The 26922-nt window shown below is 43.0% G+C and overlaps 1 protein-coding gene across 1 annotated transcript in view; it reads left to right on the top strand.

Annotated features, from left to right (window-relative positions):
• ATP6V0E2 (ATPase H+ transporting V0 subunit e2) overlaps positions 1–25592 on the top strand; it is a 38958-nt gene extending 13366 nt beyond the window's left edge. Inside the window, exons 3-4 of the mRNA XM_069239673.1 lie at positions 10478–10598; positions 22645–25592. Of these exons, the coding sequence (XP_069095774.1) occupies positions 10478–10571 (94 nt within the window). The 3' untranslated portion in view covers positions 10572–10598; positions 22645–25592. The remainder of the gene's footprint in view (positions 1–10477; positions 10599–22644) is intronic.
• Positions 25593–26922: the final 1330 nt, after the last annotated feature.

Here is a 26922-nt window from a genome sequence, read left to right as displayed (position 1 = left end):
GGCCTGCAGCCCTGACTGCCTGACCCTAACATGACGCCCCCCAAGCGATGCGCTGGGTGAAGCAAGAGGTGGCTTGGGTAGCTGACCGAAGCACAACATAACCCCCATTCCAGATAGGTGACAAAGTTCACGGGACAGCAGCAGAGCAGCAAAGAGCACGACTGGGATGAGCACCCTGCCAACACCAAGGGCTGACAAGCGACTATACAGCATGGTGCCTCAGGCCAACTAGGCATGACACAAAGAAACAAATAGGGGGAACGGACTGGCTGCCCTACCGAATATGGCGGCAGGGGGGTTACTGATTTGGGAGCAGCATTTATGTCCCGAAGAAAGCAGCAGTCCAACAGGGTTTCCAACTACTTTGGACCTGCCGTGCACAGGTTAGACAGTTCCAAGCAGGCAGAAAACATGGCACTGACAAAGGAAGACCTCCTGACATCAGTCCGCGACTTCAAAACGGAACTTCGCGAAGAACTGACAGCAGATATCAAGTCCACGCAGCAGATATCAAGTCCACGCTTGAATCATTCAACCTGGAAATTAACTCCCGTCTGACCTCTCTTTAATCCGATGTGGACTCAGTGGGGAGCCGCGCCCTGGACCTTGAGACGAAGGTCCAAGAGATGTAACAACAAATAGCTCCTATAAAAGGTGATCTCACCCAACTGAAGACACATGTGCATCTGACTCTCCTCAAATGCGAAGATTTAGATAACCGCTTACTTAGAGACAACATCCAAGTGAAGGGGCTGGAAAAAGCCGGCGAAGGCCAAGATCTCGAAGCATTCATGGTGGGCCTCTTCTCTACCATCCTAGGCGACAAACACCCAAATGTCCAACTGGAGCGAGTGCACATGGTAGGGGTGCGCACTGCGAATGAAGGGAGGAGGCCCAGGGGCATCTTGGCGCAGGAGAGCTCCTTTAAGGTGAAGGAGCGGATCCTCCAGCAGGCGAGAAAGTGACACACTATCTCCTTTCAAGGTGCAGAATGGGCATTGTATCAAGATGTGGCACCAGCGGTGTTAGCCCGCAGACTGCAATTCCGACCAGTCACAGAAGCCTTGAGGGCTAGAAATAGCAGGTACAAATGGACATACCCCTTTGGCATTGCCTTTGACCTCGATAACAAACACCACCACTTTACAGACCTTGAGGAAGCTTTGGCTCTTCTGGACCTGCAGGAGAAGAGTAATAAAGAGACTGAGGGACACTAAGATGGACCACAAAGGAGGGGGGAGACAGCCACCTCTCCAGATTCTTGGAAGCAACAGAGAAAGGAGTAAAGGAGCCACAGGAACAAAGGCCCGCAACCAGTGTGACAAGTGGTAACGGGTGACATGAGACACTTGAGAACCGTAGATCCACTCCGATATGAGGTTGGAGACCGAAGGAACGTTTTTGAAAGAGGCCTGGGAGACTCCCTAGGCTTCCATCACTGGCAGGCTTTGCGAGCCTTGAGAAGATAATAAGACAACAGATGACACTTATAATGTTTCAGTAGGCAGTGTCTGCGAGGGACAAGAGTGGATGAGCATTCACTCCCCACCACCACGACCTTAAGATGGGTAGACGCGAAGCAACAACATGTCTACTCGTTAACAGTTACTATGTTGTTTCTATGTTTTTTTTATCGTTATTTGTTTAGAGCTGGCATGAGCAGGCGTAGATGGGATAATGGGATACGGGGCGAGGAAGTGAAGAAGGGGGGTCAGCGAATATTCACTAAGACGGGCAATGCAAACTTAAGCTCAAGCTCTTAGAAAAGCAGGATGCTTGAATTCCTATCATGGAACATTAAGGGATTGAACTCCCCCAATAAGAGGTCACAACTCTGAAAATACTTTGGGGATCATCACTTTGATATAATAGCCCTACAGGAAACCCATCTTGGAAGGGGAAGGGATGCTGGCTGAATCACAAGCACTATACACAAGTGTACACAGCCTCAGCACCCATGAAACAGTGTGGGGTGGCCTTGATGTTCTTTAATTCCACTCACTTCCAGTTGCAGAGCACGAAACAGGACAAAGAGGGCAGATTCATAGTAACCAAAAGTAGTATCAGAGGCAAAGTATGTACAGTAGCCACTGTGTATGCACCCAACAGTGTACAAATTCAATGCCTCTTGGCCTTTCTGTTTATGTTGGAGGGCTATGCAGAAGGAGATGTCCTCCTGCTGGGCAATTTCACCCTGATATGGGACAGCTCCCAGGGCACTACTCACCACCACAGAACCCAAACGAGCATCTCTGCGAAATCCGTTAAGGCGGCCCTTAGCAGGCTGGGTCTTTTTGATGCGTGGCGAATGCTTCACCCCACGGTAAAAGAGTACCCCTTTTTCTCTTACTCACATAGATCATATTCAAGGATCGATTTATATATTCCTGAGCCAACTCCTACGACAATCGCTCAGATTGGTGACGATACGCCCAATCATCATCTCTGACCATGCCCCGCTGGGGATTGGAATTGGTTGGCCCGCACCACATTCTAGATTCAGTAGATGGTATTTCTCTAACATCTTAACCCAACACCAAATATTTCGAGATGAAATAAGGAAAGCCATCAGGGACTACTTTCAGCATAATAACCCCACTGACACTTCACACCTCACAACTTGTGTTGCATACAAAGCAGTCATACGGGGTGAATGCATCTCTTTAGCTACCTCTCTGCACCAACTAAAACTAAGGAACGACAAGATTCGGAAAACAAATTCACGGTAGCGGAACAGGCTCACAAACTTTCCCCTACTTTGCTCTCACAGAAGAAGGTGACCTCATTAAAAGGTAAACTGCAATCCATATACACAAACAGAGCAGAAATGTCAGTGTCCTTTCCTCTGGATCTGCACGTCGCTGAACAAAAGGCCTACCTTCCGGCATCACTAACTCAGAAAGCTATTATAGCACAGATTTATGTTGAAGCCAGTCGGGGGAAGGGTATTAGGGTAGGGAACAGCAGGGAGAGAGATCTGAAAAGAAAAGGTTAGAACAAATATGCATTTACTCATTCATAGAAATGTAACCCATCAATAGACTCTTGACTAAATGCGTCTCCGAGATATCAGATGGAGACCCCTTTTGAAATGAGGGCAAAGCCCCTTCTTTGAAACATGGAACAAGAGTAAAATACGACCTCAGAATCAAGAGATGGCAAGAGCTTTGGACTATGATTATACTCACATTATCAATCCTGTAACATCTATGCATTCAAAACATAAACCTTTGATCATGACCTAGAAAATCTCAAAGAATTAAATATGCTTTTCACATCTTAAGCTTTTCAAAGAACAATGAAAACTATGATTTGCTTATCTCCAAAAATGCTTTCACATTCACAACTATAAAGGCCGAAAACATTTTACTCATTGAACTTGAAGCGCTTTACTTATAATACCAGGAAGCGCTTTTACTTGTCTTGCCTATAAGCGCTACGCTCATTATGCTAAGGGGGCGCTTTTACTCAAGTGGCCTGAATCACTTTGATTTTTGTGCCAAGAACCTTTTACTCCTGTGAATTGAAGCGCTTGAATTGTCGTGCCAAGAGCGCTTTACATCTGTGAACTGAAGCGCTTGAATTGCCGTGCCAAGAGCGCTTTACATCTGTGAACTGAAGCCCTTGAATTGCCGTGCCTAGAGCGCTTTACCTCTGTGAACTGAAATGCTTGAATTGCTGTGCAAAGAGTGCTTTACACCTGTGAACTGAAACGCCTTTGATCTTTGCGCCAAGGCCGCTGAACTCTGGAAACTGAAAACGCTTTGCTCGTTGTGCTAAGGGGCGCTTTACCTTTGGAAGTAACGACTTCCTCCAAAATTGGATTCATCAAGGCCTTACCGCTACGAGTACGACCTACTCGTTTTTTTAATGCACCATGGATACAAGGATACTTCGGTTGGATGTCACTCTGCCATTCAGTAACTCTGCTCTACTTCAGAGAAGACCCCACGAGGTCTGACTGCATCGAAGTCTTCAAAATAGTGAGCAACGTGCTTGGGTGCGTCTGGGCTTTATAGGCCTGCCACACCCCAAGATGGCTGCTGCCTCTAAAAACATGGGTATTGTAGTCATTTCATGGAATAGCACTGATAAGTGCATCTTGTCCACCAATGTCCTGAACCTGCAGCTCTATGAGCTTTGCCACAGGGCAGACAACACTGATGGCCACCTTTGGAACAAGAGGGGATGACAAGTGGTGCGCATAAAGCGCTGCAAAGCCGTGCACCGGAGTTTAGGGTGAGACCTGGACCGCGCATGGCCTTATCCTGACTAGAAGTCTCATTGCTACGCCTTTGGTAAACTTCCTATGAAAAGGGGAACTAAATAGGCCTGATGCTAGCACGACAATTACGCACCAAAGAGGCAAGAGACAATATCGCTCAAATACGAGACCAGACCGGTGAGCATCATGCAGAGGAGGAAAAAGCCTGAGCCTTTCGGGAATTTTACACCCGACTATACACGTTGGAACAACCTGAAGCCCCTGCACAAGACACCTACCTACAACACTTGAACCTCCCACAGATATCCCAAGAAACCAGTGACATTCTAATAGCTCCCTTTACACGGGAGGAGGTACAGACAGCCATTGACTCACTCCCTCTTAACAAATCACCGGGTCCAGATGGATTTAACTCCCAATTCTACAGAACATTTGGTGCAGAGTTGCCATCACATCTCCCGGAGCTGTTCAACCAGGTCGAGATGGGACACGCCATATCCCCCACCACGGGCGAAGCTCTAATCACACATATTCCCAAGACTGGAAAGGACTGTACTTTAAAATTCTGGCTAAACGATTAGAAGAAGTGATTCCTGAACTGATACATCCCAACCAGTCGGGATTTATTAAGGTCACCAAATGCACGCTAACCTACTTTGAGTGATCCACCTGATAGAAAAGGCAACTAAGAAAAAGATACCTGCTATGCTGTTGCCACTAGACATCGAAAAGGCTTTTGACCTAGTAGAGTGGCCTTTCTTGGTGGCTACCTTACAGCGATTTGGATTTAGTGACCAATTCATAGCAACGATAATGAGCAATTATAATTGCCCATGCTGGTGAATTATGGTGAATGGGGTGGCTTCAGCATTTTTTTTACCTGACAAGGGGAACAAGGAATGGATGCCTCCTCTCCCCCTTGTTATTTGTTCTAAGTGTGGGGCCCCTGACGGCCCGAATCCAGGTACAGCCAGAAACTCAGGGTATTCAGTTCAGTCATGAACAACACAAGATCTCACTGTTTGCAGATGACATTCTCCTCTTTGTCACTGACCCCCGAACAACTCTATCTGCAATCCAAAACGAACTCTCGGTATATGAACAAATAGTGGGATTCAAGGTCAACAAGGGGAAATCTTATATGCTCAAAGTGACAATACCGCCAACCGAGATAGGAGAGTTAGCCGCTGAAACACCCTTCCTATGGGCTAAGAAAGAAATCACTAGGCATCAAAATCACCCCTTAATTCACCGATTTATATAAAGAAAACTCCTCCCCCCTTCTCAGAAGCCTGCAGACGGACTTTAAGTGATGGTCTCCCCTCTTCCTGTCCTGGTTGGGACGTATTAACGTCATCAAGATGATGGCGCTTCCCCGGATATTATAGCTATTCCAGGGCCTACCCATCGGTGTCCCCAAAGACTTCTCTACGAAAGCCTGTACAATGATTACGAGGTTCATATGGCAGGGAAGTAGGTCCACACTATCGAATAAACTGCTCACTGGACCGAAGGAAACAGGGAGCTTGGCTCTCCCAGACCTTCAACTCTACTATAAAGCAACCCAACTTTGCATCATTGCCAAATGGTCCCTGCAGGCATCCGACAAAGTATGGCTCCATATGGTCCGTCCCACCACGCCACGGTCCATATGGGATATACTCTGGAAACCTAGTAATGACCGGCCGAGGAATGCCTACCTGAGCACGCCAACGGCCACCACACTCAAAGTATGGGACACAGTGTTGAAGACCTATGGAGTGACGACCTTCCCCTCCCCTTAAACCCCCATTCACTATAACGTGGCCTACCCCCCCCCCCCCCCCCCAGCCTTGACACCAGGACCATTTGACAAGTGGCAGGAGGGAGTCTGCGGATTTCAGACCTATACCACAGGGACAACCTCCTAAAATTTGAGAACTGCTGCAGAGACTTTCAATTGCCCCCATCAGAACACTTTCATTACATGCCATTAAAGGACTGGGTAAGACAATCTCATATAGATTGGTGGCCACTAGGGAACTGCTTTCGACCGAACAATTTATACGACTGGGTGGGGTGGCGAGGGTAAGCATCTCCACTCTGTATAAATTGCTGATGTCTGCACACCGCATCTACACTCACCACTATATCACATTTTGGGAACAGGTCCTGGACTCAACACTGGAGGAGAAGCAGTGGAATGTTCTCTTCCAAGACATATCTAAATACATCCGCTCCGTGGGGGTGAGAGAAGATACTATAAATTACTCTAAAACTGGTACCTGTACCCAAAAAAACTTTAAAAAATCTTTTCTCATACGGCTGTGGCCTCCTGGGAGACTTTCGGCATATATGGTGGGACTGCCTAGCTATCCGACCCTACTGGGAAGAAATCTTGTCACAAATCAAGGAGGTGTTGGGCTAACCTATCCCCCACAGCCCAGCACACGTCATACTAGGTATGCAGGACCCAGCCCTGAAGCACCAAACAATGGGAGACCGCTCCATTATGTGGCTGGCTCTGGGTGCTGACAAGATGACTTTGGCTTCATATCGGAAGAAACCAGAAACCCCACCCATAGCACTGTGGCATGCTAGACTGTGGCAGTTCCTCTCCATGGATCGGTTGGCAAACAAATTAACAGACTCAAGAAGGGGATTTGAATATATATGGGGTCCACTGGTGCAGTTCCTATCACGGGGTCTTCCACTGGTGTCCTGCTGCCCATGTCTTGGAGAATTGCATCTATTCCATATATAATGTCCCCCCACCCCAGGAAGGGGTGTGCTATCTGACTGTAGGCCCCCTTGAAGTGAAGGAGTAAGACCTTGCTATCGCTACATCCACTTGTTATGCCAGCCCAGTTTGGTTATATTCTGTTGATGTTATGTTCACATGAATCAATAATGTGGTACTCAAGTCAGTACGATACAGTATGGACTGGAGGGGAGACGCTCACCTACTAACTTTGCCTCTTCTTCCCTGTGGGCCATGTACTGTTGATGATGATACGATTTGTCACTTACGACTGGAAATGATAATTCATGAAGCTCTCAAATGATAAATGCATTTGTACCACTTGAATAAAGTTTATTTAAAAAAAATATATAAATGAATCACTTTTTTGATTTTCTCAAGTGTGATGGAAACTAAGGGGGTCATTACGACCCTGGCGGTCATGGACCGCCGGGGCCGGGGACCGCGGATGCACCGCCAACAGGCTGGCGGTGCATCCAGGCCAATTCTGACCGCGGCGGTAAAGCCGCGGTCAGAAAAGGGAAACCGGCGGTTTCCCGCCGGTTTTCCCCTGGCCTGAGGAATCCTCCATGGCGGCGCTGGATTCCGACCCCCTTACCGCCAGCCTGGTTCTGGCGGTTTTGACCGCCAGAACCTGGTTGGCGGTAAGGGGTGTCGTGGGGCCCCTGCAGTGCCCATGCCAATGGCATGGGCACTGCAGGGGCCCCCTAACAGGGCCCCACCAAGATTTTCAGTGTCTGCATAGCAGACACTGAAAATCGCGACGGGTGCAACTGCACCCGTCGCACCCTTTCCATTCGGAGCCGGCATCCTCGTGGAAGGGGGTTTCCCGCTGGGCTGGCGGGCGGCCTTCTGGCGGTCGCCCGCTAGCCCAGCGGGAAACTCAGAATAACCGCGGCGGTCTTTTGACCGCGCAGCGGTATTCTGACGGCGGTACTTTGGCGGGCGGCCTCCGCCGCCCGCCAAAGTCAGCATGAGGCCCTAAGTGTTTAATAGGGTGAAAACAGATCAAGACGCTTTACTTGTGATGCACAAAAGTTAAATATTCACTGAAATCCTTTTTTCCACAATTATTATTTGTGTACACTATAGTTTTATCAGTAACACTGTATGGCTGTGCAATTTTAATGCCCATTTCAATGGAAAATGTGCTGTTTGTAAATTATATTGCGCTACCCTATGTTGCTTTAGTTATGTTACAAAAATGCCCGCCTCATGTCCATTAAAGCTAGGTGGATCGTGAAAGTTTGTCGTTCTAAAACCTGGCCGGTGGTTCCAAAAAGTTTGGGGAGTACTGGCAGAGAATAAAACCACAACTATCAGACTTAATTCAGAATGTCTATTTAAAGAGTGGCCACCTCCCAGTTTTGATGGTGGCATTAGAGTGCTTAATGTAGTTCCTGACCCCACTCCGACTTTACTGGATAGCTGCAGGCCACTTAGTCAGTTGACTAAATAAGTACCACGTCACTCCAACCCCTGCTAGATTTGTATTGACTGCCTCTCCTGGCCTGTATAATACAAGACCTGGTGTATCATTTACAAGGCATTATTAAGCAGCACACCACCCTGTCTGGCAGGAAAAACTACGCTTTTCCAGAGGTACTGGAAGACAAGAAACCATTATATTGTCAGAAATTATATATAAAAATGCAGAAATGAGTAGATCAGAAGATAGACGACCTCAATAATGCACCTATGATCTGGAACATCATTCCTCCAAACATCAGTGCTGCATCTTCAATCTTGGAATTCATAAAGAAGTTCAGAGCACATGGAGATCTCTTCCATTACTAATGAGGAACCCACTTGCTTCTGCGGTCCCAGGGTCCATAAATATAAGGCTTCTGTCTCCCCTTCCCACATACTTAAACACTCTCAAGATGTCCCCTACCTACCAAACCCAAAGATTAAGTATAGTGGTCCTCTGCTTCCTAACTATGTTTTGCGCAGTATATGTGGAACTACCTGTGCAGAAATGTTATCGCTCCAGTATGTGGCATTAGCAAGGACACCAATATTGTACTTTTGGGAAGCAGTGTGGCACACCTCAGAATCCCTCCTTAATAGACATGAAACAGAAAAAAGATGATAAAAGCATAATGCTGCTAAATCTGTGTGCACTCCTCCAGTCAAGTATGTATTTGTGACCCTCGTAAACAACGGAGTATAAACAGCCATGAAAACAAACTATGCATGCCCACCCCAAACCAGTGTTTATGGTCATGAAGTAACTTTGTTGGATGCTTTCAGAAAATTAGAGATTGTTGGGATTTCTAAGTTAGGAAGATAACTTTTACAAAATACAGTTACAACGTTTAGGATGCTTAAGAGGAAGAATACGAGCTGCATAGTCGAGAATATAGGTATCTACAGCTGTGGCATGCGATGTGAAAGTATTTAAGGTGCAAAGAAGCGAAGTATTCCCCACTTGAGACATAAGCATTACAGAGTAGATTGGAGACTGAGCAAACCCCTAGGCCATATAAGACCATCGTATGTAATAGCCTCAAGAAGAACAGCGAGAGGGATAGGGAGCAATGTGGGAGGCACTTATATGTCCCTGACAGAGGGCGATAAAAGCCTGTTGTAATCTATGGCACTTTATTTGTTGGGTGTGGGTGGTGTGGAACACCAACATGTCTGAAATATGGGGTTGAGGGATCACTGATGCTAAAGTCGCCAAAAGACACACACGTTCTAGAAAGAAGTACAAAGGAAGAGTGATGGGGAGGATTTTGCACCAAAAGCCAAACTGGCTCTGCTCCCGAATTTTGGAGAAGTGTGACGAGATAGTTTAGCCTCTTCTTGTCCTGGGGTCTGTAGTGGAAAAGAAGTAAATAAATGGGAAAATAATTTCATCGGATGGGGATGATGGTTGAGGGTAATGTACCCATGTTTTGAAAAATGTATCTACAAAAACAGTGTACTACGCAATTTGCGAAGATTTGGGGGATATGGCAGAGGTATCATGATCTCAAACATAGTTCTTCATGGGTGGGAAGGGTACTGGGAGAGGGAATCACCTGGGATGTGAAAGGAAATAAAAGTCTGTTGGAAGGCTTAGGGAGTCCTCAATAGTGTGTATATATACTGGTTTGAGGCAAACAAGCTTTCTATGTGCCACATTTTCATTCTTTGTTTGTGTAACTTTCTTTCACTTTCTAGTTTTGTAGTGTGCTAATTGTTGAAAAAAAAACCAATACATTCAGTTAAATACAAATTGAGCCTGAAGTGCAGGCATGTGTCTGGGACCATGTTGAAAATAAGATGACTCCTCGGCATTATATTCACTAGAGCGGGAAAATGTGTAACATAATGAGGGGGGAACTAGAAATAGTCAATGTCTTACTGGAAGCAAACGTTTAGATTTAAGTAGTACAGCTCGAAACTACCTTAAAATATGTGGCCTGTCACCATACGCCCGTGCACGTTCAGTGTGAAGTAGTGATTGAAACTAGTTAAATATGTTTTGTCCAAATGTTCACAATTACTCTGTCTTTTACTTACAGCTGGCTAGTAGCAATACTTTCTCAGTTGAACCCCTTGTTCGGACCCCAATTGAAAAATGAGACCATCTGGTATGTGCGATTCCTGTGGGAATAAACATAGAGGAACTGAAGAATGTCTAAGGTATGGATGGGAAGAGGTATTTTAAGATCAGTTAAAATAGCTATATTTGTGACGAGCTACATTTGTGGCCTATGAGGGTGCTGGGGTGAAGATGCCTGCTCAATAATCCAGTAGTACAAACTACGTGTCAAGGTTGCCCATGTTGCTTTTTGGTATTTACAGCTCAGTTATTGAACGCCTACAAATGCAGATGACTAAGATTTTAATGTTCATTTTGTGACTGTTACTCAACTCATTTCTTTGCATCACACCTTTACATATCAAAGGTTAAGTAATATTCACTTCTGTTAAACTGTCGAATATTGTCAGTTTTGCTTTTTACCTAAGAGGTTTGTAGTTTGAAATTAAATGTGCACATGTGGTGCTCTCTAGACATTCTGCACCCCAAGTGTCGTAACACAGGCAGATTGTGTTTGTTTAATCCTTTATAGGTTAAGCACGCAAGCTCTTTGACCTGTCGTAAGAATTGTGTGCTTGTAAACACGCCCACCTCAAGCCTAGCACTTTCACTCGTTCTTGGGCTTGCCTTTCAAAAATCGATTATCATTAGTAAATCCTTTACGTTTGTCCCGCCTTTGGACGGTTTTCTCACCGCCTTGCAGACTGCCCCCGTTACATGTATAATTGCACGATTGCAGATACCTTTGACTGTGAGCGAACTTCTTTTTCCTCTTGTGGTTCGCCTTCGTGCCAATGCCATGGCGCTTTGAATCGGCTCGCTAATGTAAACTAATGTTTTACACTTCATTTTCAATTTATGTGGCAAGAAAAGTCCAGTTAGAAATTTACAACGCAAATAGCTCTAACTCGAGCAAATGCGAGACCTGTTGCATTGCACATGCTTGTTTAGTAGTGTGCATGAGATCTAGAAGAGACTCTGTGTCTCCCTAATTAATTATGTGGGTTCTACACTAAAGACAATATGGTTTCTTAAATGCTAACAATGTCTTGGTTGTAACACTGCTCAAGTCTAAAAACCACAAGAGGAACATGTAGTAGAGACTGCACAATATAACTTCAGCACAAAATAATACACCCGTCTTCCTTTCAGCAAAATCCTCATGCATACTTTCTTTTTCATTGTATTCACCCAAGCCCTTTTCCCTGCAGCAAGCACAGGACTAAGAAAATTTGTTGTTTGGCAAAATAAATATTCTAATCTGCTACGGAAGCTACTCTTTGCTAATGTCACTCCTCACCTCTATTCCTTTGTGAGTCTACATGCCCCCTTCACCTTGTAATGTTCTTGCCTATCTGGCCATAATATATCCCTATGGACTACTTCATTCTGGCGTAAAAATTATACTAACTTCTGATTATACAAGGATGGACCATTGTTTACCTTTCTAAGTTTCAGATAACGAAACAGGACTGCAGGTCTGGTTAGTTAGAATAATGTGGCATTTTGTTTTGGCTACGAATTGTGATTCATTATTTGTGATTTATTGTTGTATACCAGTGTTCAAATGTGCAGTTTGACTATCAAGTTGACCTTTTGACGCTGTGTGTAAACTACACAGATAATATTATGGATGAAAGACCGTGAACGAGTCTCAGAATTCTGTGTATGGTAACATAAAAAACTGACTGCTATCATGGCCCCACAAAGGAGCAAATCTCTTGATGTGGAGACAAAAGGCACTTCAAAGTGCTGTGTACTAAAAGGCCACCATATTTCAAATTGTAGCAAACAAGCCCAGATCTAGTTCCCCCTTCGACTGCTTCATATCATTAAAATGTGCTTTTCTCAAGGAAGCATCCTTAAGCAGTTTAGAACCAGACACTGGCAACAGGTGTCTCTACCTGTACCTGTAGTAATTTCTTTTTACCGAGTGCAAAAACTGTATTTTGTCTTGTGCCATAGATATCCATGTCAGGCCTTCTGATATGAAACTCCAGTACTATGTCCAGTACCCTTAACCATGACTAGTCTCTATAAATGCAGTAAGTACATTTTGACAAATCAGTCAGTAGCAAAGTCCAGTTCATTTGTCTGGCACTGATTTGTAACCTTACAGATACGCTCTGAACACAGAAGAAACCCCAATCTTTTTGTTTCTCCTTTATAAGTTCGACTAACAACTGATTGTAAATGCTGAGGGAATGTGCGCTCCCCTTGCATTCTGCACTGAGATGCGGGACACATGATCAGTGGAGGCAGCAGGATATATTTAAGCTCCTTTGTTTTGCTTACTCTCCCACATTGCTGTCCTTGAAGACTCTGATAGAGATTGTAATTGGACCATTTCTTTTTCCCATTGGTTTTTGTGGCCACTCCAGTCGTAGTCACAGGAAGTAGTTCAAGTAGTTTTTCTTGCCGGATATATGACAGGCACGGTCCTGTTAAATTCTGCTAATAATGCAGATTAGTACTATCATATTCTGGAACAGCACCGCACCAACTCAGTTTTTTTCTGCCATCCATAACATAATTAGTCAATTGTTCTACACCAAAGAAAGTCTGCGAGGTGTGGGAAGCACGCGCATTATCTGAAGAGCATTCTACGTTAAACAGGTTACTGTCCTGTCTTGCAACCTAGAGCTCTGAGGACGTCATTTCCTCTCTAGCTTGCGTTATTTACGACGAGTTTCTGAGCATATTAATTTCACTAGTTCTGTGCACCTCGCTTATGTTTGGATCTAATACGATTGCAACATGAGCCAGGAGTTGACCTTGCTTAAGGATGTTCACTATTTTACGTGGCATGGTGAAAGCTTAGGTCTTGCTCTGGCTTGGCTTGGATGGTGCTTTATTAATCCAGCGTTCATAGATCTTGCCAAAATACAGACAATTAAGCTTGCAAAATGCACTGTTCCCTGTACATTGAGGTCTTTCAGTTTGAATGTTCGTAAAATGTGAACTTCCACAAATATATTTCTATTTTGGCAGATTCATTACAAAGTTTCTGAGCATTACCGATTCAGTTATTGGTTGTTTTGGAAGAACGTAAGCTCCAACCTTTATTTATTTTTGCTTTTGGTGTAGCTCTAGCTCGATGCCTGAAGCCTACAGGGAGTGCAGAATTATTAGGCAAATGAGTATTTTGACCACATCATCCTCTTTATGCATGTTGTCTTACTCCAAGCTGCATAGGCTCGAAAGCCTACTACCAATTAAGCATATTAGGTGATGTGCATCTCTGTAATGAGAAGGGGTGTGGTCTAATGACATCAACACCCTATATCAGGTGTGCATAATTATTAGGCAACTTCCTTTCCTTTGGCAAAATGGGTAAAAAGAAGGACTTGACAGGCTCAGAAAAGTCAAAAATAGTGAGATATCTTGCAGAGGGATGCAGCACTCTTAAAATTGCAAAGCTTCTGAAGCGTGATCATCGAACAATCAAGCGTTTCATTCAAAATAGTCAACAGAGTCGCAAGAAGCGTGTGGAAAAACCAAGGCGCAAAATAACTGCCCATGAACTGAGAAAAGTCAAGCGTGCAGCTGCCACGATGCCACTTGCCACCAGTTTGGCCATATTTCAGAGCTGCAACATCACTGGAGTGCCCAAAAGCACAAGGTGTGCAATACTCAGAGACATGGCCAAGGTAAGAAAGGCTGAAAGACGACCACCACTGAACAAGACACACAAGCTGAAACGTCAAGACTGGGCCAAGAAATATCTCAAGACTGATTTTTCTAAGGTTTTATGGACTGATGAAATGAGAGTGAGTCTTGATGGGCCAGATGGATGGGCCCGTGGCTGGATTGGTAAAGGGCAGAGAGCTCCAGTCCGACTCAGACGCCAGCAAGGTGGAGGTGGAGTACTGGTTTGGGCTGGTATCATCAAAGATGAGCTTGTGGGGCCTTTTCGGGTTGAGGATGGAGTCAAGCTCAACTCCCAGTCCTACTGCCAGTTCCTGGAAGACACCTTCTTCAAGCAGTGGTACAGGAAGAAGTCTGCATCCTTCAAGAAAAACATGATTTTCATGCAGGACAATGCTCCATCACACGCGTCCAAGTACTCCACAGCGTGGCTGGCAAGAAAGGGTATAAAAGAAGGAAATCTAATGACATGGCCTCCTTGTTCACCTGATCTGAACCCCATTGAGAACCTGTGCTCCATCATCAAATGTGAGATTTAGAAGGAGGGAAAACAGTACACCTCTCTGAACAGTGTCTGGGAGGCTGTGGTTGCTGCTGCACGCAATGTTGATGGTGAACAGATCAAAACACTGACAGAATCCATGGATGGCAGGCTTTTGAGTGTCCTTGCAAAGAAAGGTGGCTATATTGGTCACTGATTTGTTTTTGTTTTGTTTTTGAATGTCAGAAATGTATATTTGTGAATGTTGAGATGTTATATTGGTTTCACTGGTAATAAATAATTGAAATGGGTATATATTTTTTTTTGTTAAGTTGCCTAATAATTATGCACAGTAATAGTCACCTGCACACACAGATATCCCCCTAACATAGCTAAAACTAAAAACAAACTAAAAACTACTTCCAAATATATTCAGCTTTGATATTAATGAGTTTTTTGGGTTCATTGAGAACATGGTTGTTGTTCAATAATAAAATTAATCCTCAAAAATACAACTTGCCTAATAATTCTGCACTCCCTGTATTTCATGGACCAGATAGACATACAGTTATTAATTAGAAATGCAGAAACTATTCATCAAAGGCATTTACAGAAAAGCTGTGAGCCTTCTTAGTAGAGCAATAAGAGGTAATGTTTGGTTGCAAACATCGCCTAAATGTGCACACTCTGTCACCTCTTCTCAACATCCAGTTCCAAATTATTTCTTGTGTGGAAACCTGCATACTACCACTCAGATTCCGAGACAGAGAAGGAAGCTATACATCTTTCTGACATACATTACATTCACGTAAAAGCCGGTGGATGTAGTCCACTCTACTTAAAGAGGAAGGCTTTCACTCCAGAACAACTATCAGAATGGCTCCTTCAAGACTTATCCTCTGCACAGAGACACTTATTCTGTGGAATGCAAAATATGTTTTTTTAAATCTCCAGCCAGTAAATATGATTCCTAAAGATACAAAGTGTTCTTAATAGGTAATCTGTTGGCACTTTCACTGCTTGAGTTTTCTGTCTCTGAAAAGTTTTTCCTCCCAGTCTTTCATCCAAGTGAGCAGAGAAATAAATGCCTGAAACCCAGATCAGAATCCATCCCTAGCTTTATGGCAGACTGGTGCCAGAAGGCCTACGCTAGAAGGTGCTTGTTCATATTGGAATAGAGCAGGCATTGGCACTAAGACAGCGATTTCAGATGTTCGTGTCATTTCCACCTATCATTCATCCTACAACCTGGCACTTCTCTGTACGTTGCTGTAGAATGTGACCTTCATCCATTGAAATGCTGCCAAGAGGAGGCTAGGCATCTGAAATACTGTCTGTGGTTTGATCAGTTTAAACAGTGGAGTCTGCAATGCTTTGCATGGTACGCATGACCGTGGGCAAGGGCTCTGTCTTTGTGGTTACCTGTTGGATTCATCTGCACTATTCATCACAGTTATTGAGTGCTGCTTTGGTACCTGCGAGGCCCGGCTAGTGCTAAAGATGACATCTCTGCAACTAATCATTTAATTCCGGTAGTTTTAAACCCATTTCGTGACCATGATGTTTTGAATGTGGATAAAGGCCCTTCTTAGGTTTTTAAGTTTGCATTCTTTGGTGAGTCTGCATGTTGGACCCTTTAGTAACCAAATCCCAGAAACATGACTTGCACTGCTGTTAGGCTCCAGGATGAATTTCAATCCAGGTGAAATTAAACTATAGACTATGCTTGGAGCGTTGCTTTAGGTGAGGCCAAGAGATGTTCACCATTTCATTAATGCAAGTTTCCATTCCCAAAAACCAGGGTCAAAGCTTCATAGTTACGTTTGTCAGGAGCCTGAACATAAATCCTCAAGTTTGTGGACTTTTTTTTCTTTTTCTCCTTTTTTAAAATGTATTTTGAACAATGTACAAATCACAATCGTCTACCGTAGGTACCATGGCCCTTAAGAGTCTGTTCAGCAAACAGATTAATTTATGGAGGAAAATCCATGTTTTTAGGTTTCCTTGATTTCAGCAGTGAAATGTCCACTTGCAAATCTAGCAGGAGACTGTTCCACAACCTAGCCCAACCACTGACCATGATCTCCCACCCAGAATGACTCTACGAAATGTAGGGAAATTCAGTAGAGCAGCTGTTCCGAATGCAAGCTTCATCTTGGGATGTAAAATAATAAGCTTTTGGTGTGAGGGCTTGAACTGCAGTCATACAGTGCTTTGTTTCCAGACATAACGTTTTAAATCTGATCCTTTGACTCACAAAGAGCCAGAGAGGTTTGACTGCTTTAGAAGAAATGGACTTGTGTTTCCTGATGTTCAGGATCAGTCTGGCAGCCACATTTTGGACCATTTGTAATTTGAGTAAAGATTTGGTGGGAGTCCCATATATAAAGAATTATAGCAATCCAGCATTAAAGTTACAAAGGCATTCCCAATTTGTATTCTTTGCTGGTTAGAAGAAGGATAAATGATTTGTTTAAAAATGGGTATTTGTCACAGATTTTATCTGCTCCTCTTGTCTGTCCAGAATCAAATGTAATCCTCTGAGTCTTCACACTGTGAATGGCAATAGGCTCCTTGCCAAAAGAAGAGGGATAACATGCATTTTTCCATCAGTTGACTGGCAGAAATAATTTTCCCCCATTCAATTTGGGATGGTTTTGAGACATCTAAAGTTGAACACTTGCCATACAAGTTTGTAAATTGGCAACTCTTGCACTAGTGTCAGGACTGCATACATGAGGGCAGTTAACCCAAAAGTGTGGATCAAATGGACATAAGTAGGCCTTGCTCAAATTAAACAAGGGGGGGAGCACCAACCTCTGCAGCACTCCAGAAGTCAAACGATTTCAGTTATGACAAACCAATGCCTAATTCAGCTTGGCTAATTTGATCAACCAAAAATCTTTGGAACCAGTTAAGGGATGAATCTTAGATACTATAATCCTCCAAGCACTCTAATAACACCTGGTGCTCCACGGTATCAAACTTGGCTAACAGATCTAGTAATATCAGTGCCACAGACATGTCAATTACTGTAGTAGCATAATCATCTCATGGTACGTTAACTATACTTTCCCAGCTGCCCGCCTGTTAAAACATTGGCTTGCAATGGATTGGGCAGATTTTCGTTTTCTACTAAATCTGAGAAATGGTTAAACACTGGGCATTCCAGTACTTTTGCAAGATAAGGACCTGGATCAAGTGATGTCTTTTTAATTACTGAGATAACCTGTGCCTGTTTTAATTTATCTGGTACAAGACATAAGTCAAGAGGTGGATTAATGATTGCCTGTACTGCCACTTGTGTGTTTAATAAGAGTTCTTTAGGCATTCTAGTTGGGAATAGCCATCCTGGAAGTTCTGCCCGCCCCACGCACCCCCCCCCCCCACACTTTTTATTTATTTATTTTTTATAGAGTTAGACACTCCTCTTTGTTCAGCTTCAAAATCTGGCTAAACCTCTAAGAAATTCCTTAAGGGTTAGGTTTTTGATTCACTGGTTTCATTAGTGCCTTAAAATGTTGACAAATACGTTTTGATTGTCTGCTCATAAAGTTCGGTAACTTGAGTACATCTGCCCTCTGAATATTTTGCTTCTTGTTAGTCAGGGGTTTCCTTTACCTGGATTTCCTGGATCATTGCCTTAATAAGATTAAGACATTTGTAAATGTTCTCAGACTAATGGGTAGCTTTAGCTAGTGTTTGGGCATTTTTGTATTCATTATTGAAAGAAAGCCTTGCCGTTTTGGCACTCGCAGAGTAATCTTGCTGCCAAAGCTGTTCCAGCTGACAGAGTTTACTTCTCATTTTATTCAATTTCCCTGTTAACCTGTTTGTCAGTATACTCTTTCTCTGGTTATGAATGACCTTACAAGTGGCCATTTTCTTTACATAATCTTTTATCTTCTGATTATATTATTTTAATAGTCAATAGGATTACTTTCTACAATAACTAAATTCCAATTATTCCTAACTGTTTTCACTAAATCACTCATATTTAGAGTTTGCCAGTTTCTCACTGGCGTAGGCAAAATGAGGTTTGATTTATTGGTGCTCTGATTTTCTAAAGCCCAGCAAAAAGGAATGATAAAATGATCAGTCCGTGAAACTTTGTTGGATTGTAGCCCTTCTTTTTTCCCTCCCGACCATGAAAATGTAGTCACTGGGTTTACAAATTTGGGTCTTTGAGTTGACAATTTAAGGCTATTCAAATGACTCACATGCATAGCTATCTTTGTCCATGACTAGAAGTGACCAACCATTGCAGAGCCAAAATCCTATCCTAAAATGAGTTTCTCATTTTGTCTACAGAAACCTGCCCTGGTTACCGCTGGTCTTCTGTGTTAGACTGAGTTCCTGAAGATCCACCTTTATTGGTATAGTAGAATCCAACAGCATTTCCAAGTATCCGTTTGCAAAAGGCGACAGCAACTTATATTCTCGAGTATGAAGAATGAAGTCCCCTTTTCAGTGGCAAAATAACTCCAAGCTGCAGAGGTTCACAGCAGTTTTCCTGTGCATCTGCTAAGGCCACTTCAACATAACAGTAACATAACATAACAGTGGCTTTGCCACAACATGTCACAGAAGGAGAGAAACCAACAAAACAGTTCCTTTCTTGTCAGTGTATAACTAGATATAAGTGGGTGCTCAATATTCTGCAGATGGGATAGAAAATCGAATTATGCTGCTCTCCACCCAGCATGCCACCCGGGTTGTTGAGTGTGAGTCTCTTGGCTTGATAGCACTAACGGATTTTATCAGTGGCAAAAAAAACTGTGTTGATGCTGTGCAGCATAAAGAAATTAGTGTGATGACATGTATTTGTGCATGTACATGTCCATGTAATGTGACTGTGGCTGCCCAGTGTAAAGATGCATGTGCAAACATGCTGCACCATACATTTTGTTCATTTATTAGAATTCGCTTGTGGAGAAGTGTGGCTCAATGGTTAGAGCGGCAGACCCTGAAGCAGAGATCTGGCTCAAGACCAGGGTTCAAGTCCCGCTTCGGCAGGTCTTGGGCTCAATTCCCCTTGACCAGATAATTCTCGCCTCGGTGCCTAATCTAATTCATGGGTCCCACTCTGCAACTCTGGGCAATAGCTTGCTTAATCTCCACAACGGCCCCAACAGCGCTTGGATGCCTGGCTTCACCCTGGGGGTGCTCAGGAGTGGGCGCCTCACAGGGAAAAGCCAGGAGGGGTTCCATAGCGGTATGAGTACAGCGCCTTGAGACCCTAACGGGTGAGTAGTGCGCTATACAAGTGCTAATTTACATTTTACATTTTGCTTGTTCCAAGATGGCAGTGCCACTTTACACAGTTAATTAAATGTGAGAAAGTGCTTATTAAAAATGAAATGACCCGTGAGGAAATGGCAGCTACTGGACTCTCAAAAAAATGGAAAGAAAATTCTTTTTTAAAAGGATCATGAGGCACTGGTGCGAGAGCAGTGGGGGAGTTAATGGGGATAGAAGTCAAGGTGCGGGTGAGCAACTGAGAAGGTTGAGGCGAGGAGGAAAAAAGCAAAAAAACAGTTGGGGGGGAAAAATGGACAAGCGGAGTTAGGAAAGAAGGGTAGTAATATGAAATGCAGGGTGGCAGGCATTTGTGAGGGGAAGTGGCACACAAAGGCGAGAGCAATAAAACACATGCACTCGCAGGGAGTGCTGACAGCAAAAGAAACAAGCATTTGCAATGCCACGTGTCTCACATTTGCTTGAGTTAGAGCTATAGCATTGTAAACTCCTAACTGGACTTTTCTTGCCACATAAATTGAAGAGAAAAAAAACAAGCACGATCATGCTATGTAAAATGCAGTGTGATTGCTCTGAAATTGAAAAACAAAAAAACGAGCACTGTAGCACTATGTAAATCCCAGTGTGATCACGCTGCGTGGAAAATAAAAAGATAAAGTAGTCCGGAAACTATGCTGAAAACATGGAGCCTAAACACAGGAAAAGGCATGATGTATGCATGGCTTTCACTAAGGAAATCAAGCAGATATTAAAAGACAAGCCCACGAACCAATGAAAGTGACAGGCGTGACATGGGTGTGGTTAAAATCCCAAAGAGAGATTACAACAGGGACGGAGCGCTTGGGGTAAGGAGGATGTGCTGAAAAGTTTAGGAGTTTTATGTGTCCTTGGCAGAAATCCCTGGGCTAATTTGATCTATTTACTACACTTCTGTCTTTTTCAAAGGTAAGAATTTTTCGTTCAGCTCAGAAGTCACTGTGATGAGAGCCTTTCTTGTTCTTTATCTTATTTTTTTCTCAGGTCAGTCAATCTGGGCATCCTAAACAGATTTTGTCTTGACCTAATGTATTGGATACCATACAGTTCTCACAGAGATTTTAAACACCCCCTCCTTTCTTAGAAATTCCCTGGTTAAACAGCAGCTGAACTGAACAACCAATGGTAAAGCCAATGGATCTGGATTTAATGTGCCACTGTATGCAGTGTGAGCACATTAGAGTGAGACGAACAGGAAGGAGGCAACTGTAGTTTTAAGGTAGTTCTTCATGAAGTTGAATGCAAACACTCACATGGATACACCCAAACAGCTAATAGTGGTAAGTGAGAAATGAATGCTCCACTGAGCTGAGTCAAGACATGCTTGACAAAGTCTCAAGCCAATGGCTTCAAGAAGCTGGTTAAAGAAAGCCAATGTCAGAGAGCACTACCCTTATATTCAAAATCCATGGGGAGCTATGTACTCCTCCGTCTCTTACCCCTCCACCAGTAACCACATACACAAGAATATGAGAGACAGTGATGAAAACTGGGAAAGGGATATTGGATAATAGAGAAAACAGAGACAGTGGACTCCACAACTCTGACTCATCACTTCTACTTTGCATTGAGGATCATAAGGCATAGTCGGTTGTAAAAAGGCAATGAGTGGTATCTTTTGTTACTGGCCATAGCAAACCTAAATGTAATTTGCACTAAATGGATATAACTTAGTTGTGTCTCTGTGTACCCAACTCATTGTATTTTGATGTAGAACCGGTTAGTTTTTAAACTAAACATATAAGAGATGAACATCTTAAATATATGCTCATCAACACTTCTCACTGTGTGTGGCTAGCTACCTCAAGCTTTGTCAATATGCAGTCTCTCTGGAAGTTATGAGTAAGTGCATAAAAACAAGTTAAATATTTTGATACGGTTCAGAGTTTATTTTCAAAACATGACTCGGCTTTAAGAATACTTTTGTGTGCTTCCAGTATTCTTCAGAGCAACTCCAATGGAACAATACTGTTCAGAAATTGTAGGTCCCGGCTGCAGTAACTAAACATCATGACTGACTAGCAGCGACACTGTCGATCACAAGGGAAGTTATACCCAGAAAGCCGGAATGGCCGCCCTGTGTACAGACTGCATGGGTGTTCAAGGCGTGTTTGAAAATGTACGTTATCATTGGAAGGCTGCTGCATAATGCATTTTCTGTGCAGATAGACTTTCTCCAGACAGGGCTAATGCTCCACAAGGACTGACATCCTTTTCTTCACTGAGATGCACAAGGGCACTTAAAGTATTGCTTGCCTGCGCTCACTGAGACTTACATGTATGTCATGTCTATTGAAAGGGATGAAAGGGGGGATCCAGAGCCCCTGTATCTTGTTAGCGATAGGCCTGCTGGACAGCTGCACTTTCAAAACCCAGGCCCAGAAATGGCTTTAGTGGAGCAGGTAGGGAAAGTGAATTAAAGAACTGCAACTCCGTGTGTACTGGAGAACTCCAGTCTCCAGTGCTGTCTGCAGAAGTGCACAGCTGACAGCATCAGAAGTGACACGCTTGGCATGCTCATTCTGTTCCTTGGTAAATTTTTACATTAGACCTTTGTTAACATACCTAAAATGTGCTTTGTTAATCACGTTTTTTATTTCTGCTTGCTTTTATGAATGTTAACAAATTGTTATAAAATATTTTGCAAATGTCTTAGAATTGCAAAGTAACTCAGTTTGTTTGTGCGGTGGATTTATTTAAACAATTCTATGTTTCTTTTACAGGCCCACAATCTCTCTTCCTTGGCAAATCCCCTTCTCCAGTTCCTGCTGAATGAATGAGATGCAATGAGTTTTAGACCTTTTATTGATCCCCTTTCTTGAACTCCCAAGGCGATCTGGACAGAATCAGCACTACTACAACTTCAGTCTCATTTTGTAAATGACAGATAACATAAATTGGACTCTTCGCCATAGTAGAACAAATATCGGAACCAGCTCTCGAGTAAAATAAAAGGTGCAGCGAAACGGATTTAGCAACGGCCACAGAACATCACACTGTGGTGAATTCTGCTGAAATATACCTTTGTGTTCAGCGTCTGATTAGTCACACCAACTGTAGATAGCAACGTCCTGAAGAAGTTGTTTCAGTTGGGTTGAGGTGCGTCTGTGATGATAATTGTTAGTTTGTTCCCTTCTGTGCACTAATAGATAAGCCCATGAATGAAGTTCCGTGGGCAGTTGGCCATAGACACCACTCCGCACATCTCTCTACCAGTTGAGTGTTTTTTAATATACTAGTAGACATACAAAATATGTTGAATGAACAACAGCTAATAAGGACGCAATACAGAAGACTATCATTTGAAAAAGTCCAGTGTATCAAGGGAGATATACAGTGGCAGATCATGGTAGGGTTTAAAGATGTGCATCAAGGATTATGTATTGTGCCCTATTCCAGATGGAAAGGACAGTATTTCTTTGACCATACAAATGATCTGCTGTTCATTTAGAAGACACTAGTACATGTTGTTGAGATTCTAAGGCTTTCCAAGCACAGCTTATTTATTTACAAAAAGGTTCCTCCAATGTGCATGAAATTACTTATTTGTAGTGCTCATCAGCTATGCGTAGGAAGCTAGCTTGAAAATAGTTATCCTAACCTAGTTAGAAATGTCTGCTTGCGTTTGAGAAGAATTCTTGAGAAAATGTGTACGCAGATGGAAGGTGTGCTTGAAGCTGAAATGTGTGATCAATGTACACAGGCCTATCTTCTTCCTTTTAAAAAAAAAAAACAAAAAAACAACGATTGGCCCAGATGGTTCTGTCCCACAACCGTGCTGCTACTTTTATCTGGAGGAGGGCATCAAATTACAACTACAAAATCATCTCCATTCTTGCCACATTCTCCATTAATTTAGATTTAATCTCACCTATCTGGATGATGACAGCCCTATTAATAAGTAAGGTGCATTTTGACAATAGTGAGTTGGGAGAAACCCTGCCAGCAAGCAGTCTAGGATATGTCCACCATATTAAATGTGTTTGACTGCTTGACCTTCAGCATGAAGAACCTGTGAGATGACATATAGAACTGTGGTCACCTTTCTTCTCCTGTGCAGTCCCATTAGTAGTGCTAGGTGGGTTATCTTCTCCTGATACCGAACTTTGAGAGAGCAAAGTTGTCTCTAGTCCTCTGCACTGACTTTATGCACGTCACATCCAGGTTATGGTAGGAGAAGGACTAGGATGCCATTCCTATGTGGATAATGGCTGACTGTGCTGCCAAGCAATGCTATGCTTCCAACACCTGTCTAGAGCTATTTGAGAATAGATGAGATTGCACTAGCAGGCGATAATCTTACCAAAAGGGAGTTCATTGTTTTGCCTCTGAATAATAGCTGGACAGTTATAGCACCAGGATAGGGAGGGTCCCCTTACTCAAGTTCTGGAATCACTGACTAGTAAAAACCAGGTAAAATGAAAGTTTGAATTGACGGTGACTTGTCATTCAGATGTCAGATTGCCACCACTCACAGGACCATAATTTTATCTGTCTCCGTCGACTTTGAAAAATATCATCCAGTGAGTCACCATGCATCTCCACATGAGAAATATAGGACTAAATATATTTTCCCCAATGTGAAACTTGCGGCCATGCCCATGTTTCCATCAGGTTGCATCTATAAGGTAAATACTTTAAAATTTAAGAGAACATTTTCTGGAACTATCTTCCACTTAAACCTTGGAAAGGCTTTAGGACATTTTAAAAACTCCTATTGTGCTAATGGGTTTTAGGACGTTATTTTGAGTTAGGCAGAACATTATATTGGCCTAAACGTGGCAGATATCTGATCCATCAGAGAGCACCAGTTACACTTGTATTAGCATTAACATGCACAGCATATCTGCCACTTTTTGGCAGATGTCCTGCTTTGAGTAAGGCTGCTAGTATTGTTAGGCGCTCTTCTTATATTTATGACCAACACATGGAGATGATTAACTCTATGAAAGGCATCTGATTTTTTTTTTGTATGTTACTGTTTATTTATTTCAGGATACAAGAAGTATTTATTGACGTGAATTTGTTGGATATGTCATCTTTCCTATGCATGTATGTATATACAGTGACTTTTGTTAGGGTTGTAACAAACGGGGACAGACACCCTCACCTATCCCCTAAAGGATGAATGGGCAGACTGGTATTAATATTTATTTTAAAAAAAAAACGTCTGTAGAAATCTTTATGAACAGTGCAATTTTTGTTTACATTTCTGAGAGGGCATCCATAGGAAAGTTGCACTTCCGAGATAGTTCTGATATCACTAGAGGTATATTTCCTTCTTGAAAATGGAAAGATATAAAAGTGAAGAGATAACATGCATTAGTGGCAGCCTTTTGAATAAATGTATTAGGAATACAGAGTATACAACAGTTTCATTGCTGCTGGAATAACATTCTGCTGTCCCCAATATGCGGTAGTAATAATGCTGCCATCATTGGGATGAGACAAAATTGCGAATAGGTCCCAGGAGTAAATGGAAAAGAGAAAAAGACTTTGTGGATACACAGTAGAAATTGGAGAATGTATTTCAGATCTGTATAGTGCGTGCATGTTGTTGTGACTGTCTTTGGCTAAAGAGTGCAATGTTTATGTGTTACAAGATTATATTTTGTGTAGTATTTAAAAATGTTTTGCAAATGTGCAATAAACCATGCTATAAAGTCTGTCACATCCCTGAAAATGTTCAGTTTTAATGTTATTTTCCCCCAGGCTTTTCTCTTACAAGAAAAAGTGAGTACTGGCATGCTGAAATGTATGGCCCTACTTTCCACATATTGTCTTCGATGGCTCATATCTTCCCAAGCCATCACTGGCTGCTGCTATCAGACGTGATCTTCACGTAAATTCCATTAAATGTCAGCAATATGTAACTTGCCCATGTCAGCAATATGTAACTTGCCCATGTCAAATGTGTTTCCTTTGTTTGGTTCTGTCCTTCAGCAGTGGCACTCCCGTATTTTGCTAGGCTTCTTGTCTTTAAGATGATGCAGTGGGTTTCATTAAGAGGACCGCAGATCAGTGACACCCTTTGCTTCCATAATGGTGATGGAGTAAATGGGTTATTTCCCAGGCTTCTTTTTGTGATTCCACTAGGCGAGTGTTGTTTCCTTTGGTGGTTGGAGGTGTTTTATCCTTGTTATTTCATCCTCCTATTTCGTCTTCACCACAGCAATAAACGCAGCCAAGCTTTTTTTATTTTTGCAGGCTCAGTGTATTGTTGGGGTGTGTGTGAGAGTGTTACAAGAGTGGCAGTGTCTAAAAGACTGTGCACCATAGGATCTGGAGACTTTTCCAAATTGGAACGGTTGCAGAGAGTAAGAAAGAACATACTCAACATGACATGCCACAATAGTGAAACCTTAAAAATAATGTAATATAATACCCAGTGGCGGCCTCTTGTCAACAGAGGTGGCGGGGGTATTAAAAAAAAAAATAATACAATTAAAAAAAAAAAAAAAACGTACCTTTAATGTTGGGAGAGGCGGTTCTGTCTCTCCTTCCTCATCCGACTTCCGGAAGCACACAGGCTTCCAGACTCTCCAAACATGATGCTGCTGTCAACAGCATAACAGCAGCGTCATGATTGGTCTGAGTGCCCTGCTTCGGCGCTCAGACAGAGAGTAGGCCCGATGTACTTTATCCTCCGGGCTGTTCAATACCGCCAGGTGGAAAAATGCGAAGTGCCCATGACGTTTTGGCCGGCTGAACACGGCCGGCCAAAGTGCTATGCGCCCTTTTGCGCATATAGCCCTCTTCAAGCCCAGCCCTGCCCGCCCTAACCATACTCCAGAGGAAAAATAAAATGATAATAATGTTGCGTTATTATCATTTTATTTTCCCCTTTCCTTCACTGCATAAAACAGTTGGGTGACGCTCCTCCACCTCAGCAGAGGAGCCGCTGCTGATAATACCATAATATATTTCAATATGCATCCCGGTAAAAAAATATTAAGCACTACAACCAAACACTGGTCCAGCCTGAAAGAATATGTGTCAGA

Source organism: Pleurodeles waltl, chromosome 6, assembly GCF_031143425.1.
Source record: "Pleurodeles waltl isolate 20211129_DDA chromosome 6, aPleWal1.hap1.20221129, whole genome shotgun sequence".
In the NCBI taxonomy this organism is placed as follows: domain Eukaryota; kingdom Metazoa; phylum Chordata; class Amphibia; order Caudata; family Salamandridae; genus Pleurodeles; species Pleurodeles waltl.
Note: the sequence above shows the minus strand (reverse complement) of the source record. Positions and strands in the feature narration are given on the sequence as shown.